General features: G+C 37.6%; 1 protein-coding gene across 2 annotated transcripts; it reads right to left on the bottom strand.

Annotated features, from left to right (window-relative positions):
• Positions 1 to 2,685: 2,685 nt before the first annotated feature.
• Positions 2,686 to 6,906, bottom strand: HOXC11 (homeobox C11). Of its 2 annotated transcripts, none has more exons than XM_066584267.1 (2): positions 5,914 to 6,901; positions 2,686 to 3,619 (listed from the first exon to the last, which is right to left on the bottom strand). In XM_066584267.1, exons 1-2 carry the CDS (start codon positions 6,608 to 6,610, stop codon positions 3,387 to 3,389), a joined length of 930 nt encoding a protein of 309 aa, XP_066440364.1. In that variant the 5' UTR covers positions 6,611 to 6,901; the 3' UTR covers positions 2,686 to 3,386. The 2 variants fall into 2 exon arrangements, with proteins under 2 accessions (XP_066440364.1, XP_066440365.1); XM_066584268.1 differs by having other exon boundaries at positions 3,404 to 3,619; positions 5,910 to 6,906.

Here is a 6,906-nt window from a genome sequence, read left to right as displayed (position 1 = left end):
TCCTTCATGTGCACTGAATCTAGAGCTTAATATTATGCTCTATAAACACCACCTTTGGTTTAACATGCATATTTAAGGCTACCCTCTTCCCCCCTTTACATCATTGGTGACGATTTTTTTCTTACTCTGATTCCCCTTTATGACAAAGGGTAATGGACTTGACTGAAGTTCAAAGGCATCTAATATTCACTTTACTACTAATACATTATAAGACACTGGATACCAAATCAAAGTCACATGATACCTGTAACGTTTTTCTGTTACACTTTTCTAAAATTTGATGTTGAGCTTTCTCCAAAGCTATCTATCTATCTATCTATCTATCTATCTATCTATCTATCTATCTATCTATCTATCTATCTATCAATCTATCCATCCATCCATCTATCCATCCACTACCTCAAAACTCTACACTCATAGTTTAATGACTTCAAATTAAAGTAAGAGAGCTACACATAGATTCTTCATAGCATTCTAGGAGTTAAAGGCACTTTCCTTGGCAGTGCAGCTCACTATGCTGTAAACTCCCACATGGTCTATAAACTTGGGTTTTACAGCTAACATTCCATTTCAGCTCAGAGAAACTTTGAACTAGCCCTCCAAATTCTTTGTCAGTGATTTGAGCTGAAGGCTTGGAGAAAAAAAATACATGTAGCCTTCCATACAACTAGAACTCCCCCCCCCCCCCACATACACACCTCAACACGCACTGCCATGTACAGACACTTTCCTATTTGTTTACTGTTTACGGCGGAAGTCTCTGCCTATGGCCCCACAGAGTAATTAAGAAAAAATAAGCAGTTTAGTGCTCCAGTCTTTATGACATTGTCTAGACTGTTCTCTTTTGTCACTGCATCCTCAGCTGTTACGGGAATTAGCTGCTCTACATTTGGACGTTATTAGTGACATTTTATTATTTTTCAGGCTCAGATTAGGCAGAATCAAATAGCTTTATTTTTGCTAACTTTTAAAAGGTAATAACGAAGGAGAAGAAAGACAGAAAAAAAGAAACAAACAAAAAGAAAGAAAGAAAGAAAGAAAGAAAGAAAGAAAGAAAAAGAAAGGAAGGAAGGGAGGGAAGAGCTTGATAAAAATAAAATCCGATTAGGTGAAAGATAACAACTAGATGTTGATAGATATTAGAACAGAAAATAATGACAAATTAATATTAAATGAAGATTAAAAAATAAAGTAAATGAATGATATTGAAACTAATCGCATATTGTGATGCGCTTATGTGTAAATTACTTACCTAAATAGTTTGATTCTAGATATATTTGTAAATGTATATAGTCTATCTATCTATCTATCTATCTATCTATCTATCTATCTATCTATCTATCTATCTATCTATCTATCTATCTATCTCTGTTTGCATATATATATATATATATAAAATAAAATCAGGCATAAACATGCACTCGCTCCAAGATGTAGCATAGTAACATAGAGGCATAGGGGGGTAACTGATTGATTAGAATTGTAGATGTCAAAAAAGTATACAGAAAAATAAAGTATACAGAACATTGACATGAGGCTCATTTTTCAGCAAGCCAGATGTAGTAATGCAGTCTCTATAATTTAATATTCAGGACATGTAGATTTAGACTAATCCACGTTGCAAACAAATAAAGCATTCGGGACAGCTGTTTAATCCCTGCTTGTTTTCTTTATGAGAAACATGCCCCTATAACACCATTTTTTCACATTCCCACAATTTACCCAGTCATCTCCCCTACACATGTCTCACTGTATGCATTTGTCACGATTTTCTGCCTTGCAATTCTGTATATTTTTTGGTCTTCATTATAGACCTGAGATCATCCCTCGTGTTCCTATGAAAAATAAATAATGACATTACTGCTATTTCCAAGGACTGATGACTATAGTGAGCATCCTGAGGACACTAGCCTGCTTACCACATGTGAGCTGGAAGAAGCTGTTCTGCGGACACTATGTACAAAGAGGTGTAATTTCTTTATTTTACACAGAATGATACATGCATGAAACATTACCAATTGTTTTATTTATTAACAAACTGCTCTGTAGTTATTCTTCATCTTCATATTATATTTCTGATCTTTTCTTCCAAGGTAACAGTTGTGCTTTTGTGTATTACAATGGTCAGAGTCCTAGTGAAAACCCATGTAGGTCGGTATAAATTATGACTAATCTCTTAAAAAAAGAGTACTTTATTTTTCCTCTGACTATGGAAAGGGGTAATTACAAGGGGTGAAGTAGACACAGATTACTGACAATCAGGGATCTTTGGGCCAAAGGAAACATTATTAATCTCATGTATGGAATTGATGCGAATTCTTCGCATTGTATTGCACTGATCCACATAATTTGTCTTGGGGATACTTATGAAATGTGGGGGGCATTAGTAAAACCCACAAGCCCTCCCATAACACGCTGACCCCCAAATGCGGACTGACAGAGGGGATTACAATACGTTATATTGCAACACTTTAGCCAACATGGTGGCATGGATCTATTCACTCGCACTTATATACTCAAGGACACACAGGGAGTAAGCACATACAATTGACCCTAATCCGTAGATGCGATATATATATATATATATATATATATATATATATATATATATATATATATATACACACATATATATATATATATACACATATATATATATATATATATATATATATATATATATATATATATATATATATATATATATACCGTACACACACACACATACACGTCGCTCGAGTGTGATGTATGTGTGGTAACATTATTGAGGGGTTCAACAATATTTTATAACATGAACTCTATGTATCTTGGATTGTAGTCTCTTGTGCATGGTTTAACCGCTTCATACATATACTTCATAGAACATTAATTTGGCAACAGTTTAGTAACAGTTCTGGATCAGGTACGGTAAACATAAAGAGGAAAAAAAACAGGCATTTATATCACATTCACTCATTGTGACTCACACATCCATCTATCTAGAAATACCACAAGTCATAGAAACTTTGGCCACTATCTTCATTGTGATTGGCGAGTCCTCAATGTCTATCAAACAATAGCATGTAAAGAGTGTTTTCACAGCTGCAGAATTTCTGCGAACTATGAACTAGCAAAACGAAAAGATCCATGTCTTCAACAGTTACTTAAATAAAAAAGACAAGAAGTCCATGTTTGTTCCTTTGTGGGTTCAATTTACACCAAGTGCTCCCCACACAGCTCCTTCAGTTACCTGGTAATAATAATAATAATTATAATGTACATATACAAATATGTAACAAAAAGAGCTGAGTTTCTGAGCTGGGCTGAGGGCTCAGATTGAAAACCATGTGTCAATGATCCTGTGCAGGACGAGTACAGTGCATGAGAGGGGCTCACAGGCAGCCAGTTCACAGCAATGGGTTCCCAGAAAAGTATTGCAGTCGGTCCCTACTTAATTTTTTCTCTTTCATTCTTCTGTTTTGAAACCATATTTTAACTTGACGGTCGGTAAGATTCAGCATTCTGGATAGCTGAAGCCTCTTCTCTTTATTGATGTATACATTGAAGAAGAATTCTCTCTCCAGTTCTCGGATCTGGAATTTGGAATAGGGGCACCTCTTCTTCCTTGTTCTTGGAGCACCTTAAAAATACAAATAACATCAGAAAGTTTGTAGCTGATGCCATGCTGATGACAATATCTATGCACTATATACTATATTATGCAAAACATGATCAAAATTCATACAATGTAGATAACGTTATATTAAAATGACAATATAAATTTCAAGTAGTATAACTCAACTCATCCAAACACTGCTGTGTGTATACTTATATTACCATATACAATTATAAGTGCTCACGTGCAATATAATTCAACCTGTGTAACTTTATACACATACTGTAGACTAAAATATGGCAAACTATATAACCAACGCATAAAGCCATATGTGTGTGTGTGTACACGCTATACGTGTCTGTATGTGTGCATGCGTGTACAGACATACGCGCACACATAAACACACATAAGATATATCTATGTATGTGCACACATAAATACACTTATAAGGTATACAGGTGTGTGAGTATATATGCGTGTATGTACTCGCTATATGTGTCTGCTCACACCACACAAATACATGTAAGATACGTACATGCACATGTATGTATATTTATGAATGTGTATATGGTATGTGTGTGTATATATACACACTATTACATGCATATTTATGCTTTAAAGTATAACATTTCTATATTTTGAAATGTATTTAACATTAAATGTCCATAGAATATAACCCAACGCACAGCTCTGTATTTCTGTGTATATACTTCATATGCATATGTACCCTACACATGTGACACTTGTGCTGTAAGTGTATGCAAATTCAAATGAACCCAGCCTCATACAGCTGTGTGAATATATTTATAATTATAAGATAATTATATAAATGCCCATATATTCCCATATAAGTCCAAAGACATTTAAATACCAAATAAAGCTTTGTTTATATATACAGTATACTAAATTTTATAGGTTGTACCCAGGCATGAATATCAATGAATTCTCATATTTATATAGTCCAATGCCTACACCTATGTGGCTACATACGAGACAACAATATGCCAAATTAGAACAGCCAATTACACCAGCTATAATTGTATATAAATACAGTGCGGCCATGTATCCACCTGGGGCCATATTAGAGCATTAGAGCATAGGTGGCCCCCATACGTACACACATGGGAGTGCATATATATATATATATATATATATATATATATATATATATATATATATATATATATATATATATATATATATATATACACACACACACACACACATTGTTGCTTAAGTGTCCACGTCCATGCATACACTAATGAATTAATATATTAGAGAGAGATACATGCTACTCATTGTTGTGTATGTGCCCATATCCATGCATGCACTAGTGCATTACACTATCAACAGCCATAGCCATGGGTGCATTTGTGTATATGCAAATTTACTCAAACACTGCAAGGAGGGCTTTATACCAGGGACAAGGAATTGGTTCATGAACATTTCCACATGCCTTACAGTCGATTGACGTAATAATATAATCACACTAGTCAATCCATGATGTAAAATACCACACTATATCCTTAAAATAACCTAGATATTATTTTCATCAAGCTTCGTGAAGACAGCAAGTTCAAAATTTGTATCAAACTTGCACAAGACATAGGACAAATACTATGACTTCCACATGCAATAATACAAGCATCTGCATACATTCAAAACTAGAAAAAGACTTAATTAGTGGGGTTTGGACTTTTTTTCATGGCATTTGGACAATACAGCGTGCATTTATATAGCCTAAGAGCACGTCTTTTGTTATGAGGGATTAAAGAAAGAGAATGAGTGCAATGAGAACCATACAAGCTGCAAATATAGATAGTTTCATACAGAAAACAGATGTTATAATGCGATGGTAACAGTGAAGGAATATTAACAGAATGGATAGTATGTATGAATGGACAGCAAACACAGCAGGAAAGGGCTGAGAAATGCAGGCACAGGAAGCAGCCAAGGTTATTTTCTGCCCAATTGGCTTTCACCTCGACAGGGCACAAACAAAACCGTCTAAAATGCCCCTGAAAGTTCATGATCAAAGTGAACGATTCGCACGAAGCCTGCAAAGATGTACAGAGCAGAGCAGCCAACGCCGTCTCCAAAGTGCAGCATAAAACCTACTTGTTTATTTGTTCCCCTTCTATAAGAGTTTCTCCCCCAAAGAGCTTTCCCATCGTAAAATTCCCCTGTGCTTGGAAGAAAGAGCTTTTGTAGCTTTAATAAAATCCTTTGAATGCTTATAAAACTCCACATAAAACGTGACCGAGCAAACACCGGGCTCACCCCCTGGACCCCCCTCCCCTGATCCTGACTCTACCTACTCGAGCTGCTGCCTTTGCTGCTTTCCTTGTTGTTGACAGACGAGGATGAGGCTGAGGAACCGGGGTTGGTGTTCTCCTCCTCGTCTTCCTGGTCAAGCCCTTGGTCCCCTCCGGTTGAAAGAGCACTAGACTGTGGGTCAGTGTCCAGCTTGGTGTCGCTCTTGGGCACACAGTCCTCTGTCTGGTTGTCAGTGCCACCATAAGCATTTTCAAAGAAGCGATCAAAGCCCTGGGGCAGCACAGTGTTCTTGCTCATGCTGGTGTAGAATCCTGTGGAGGGATGGTTGGAGTTGGGGTGGTGGTGGTGATGATGGTGGTGGTGGTGGCTGTAGACGCTTTCGTTTTTCATTAGCATTTCGGTCATGCTGGAGGAAGGAGGGAGGCACTCTCTGTGCATCAGATCCTCAGCTGCAGGGTAGCAGGAGGCATAATTGCTTCTAGGATGCCATTTACTGGAGGGGTCTAGACCGTAGGAGACCTCCCTGACTGGCTGGGAGAGGTTGGTAGAATAAGGGTAGGAGATCTGCCGAGAGGGGGCCTGAGGGAGGAAGGAGGACACAGTGGAGAATTCGGGGACATAGTAGGTACAGCTGGGGAGGTACAGGTTGGAGGTGCAGCCTGGTCGATCTCCAAATTCTGAGCTCCTTTCCTTGCGCGTTTGAGAGCAGAAGTTGCTCAGGTTGACCGAGTTAAACATCTTTCTCCCTTTCTGGCTCTATAGATAGATGTTTTGGAGGCGATCTGCAGAGGGGGAAAAATTTGGGAAGGCTGGATGACGCGCTGTCCGTCTTAGTCTCTCCCCAGGAGCACGTGATGCCCAAGTAGATATCGCCATATATCAGTCCAGAGCACTTAGATGCGTAGGAGGGTTCACTTAGGTAAGATCTCACTGAGGTTCAACAACGATTGGTTTTCAAACACCGCAGAAACATTATGAAAATCAATTGCAGATTTGTATTCATCTCTTTTTTTTCTCTTCTCTTTTAGGCAACT

This window comes from Eleutherodactylus coqui, chromosome 1 (assembly GCF_035609145.1).
Source record: "Eleutherodactylus coqui strain aEleCoq1 chromosome 1, aEleCoq1.hap1, whole genome shotgun sequence".
NCBI lineage: Eukaryota > Metazoa > Chordata > Amphibia > Anura > Eleutherodactylidae > Eleutherodactylus > Eleutherodactylus coqui.
The sequence above is the reverse complement of the archived record's forward strand: the minus strand, read 5'-3'. Positions and strand labels throughout refer to the sequence as shown.

Coding starts and splice junctions, on each gene's coding strand:
- HOXC11 (XM_066584267.1), bottom strand. CDS start 6,610: ATGTTTAACTCGGTCAACCTGAGCAACTTCTGCTCTCAAACGCGCAAG. Junction 3,620..5,913: donor CAGCAAAGGCAGCAGCTCGA/GTAGGTAGAGTC, acceptor TGTATTTTTAAG/GTGCTCCAAGAACAAGGAAG.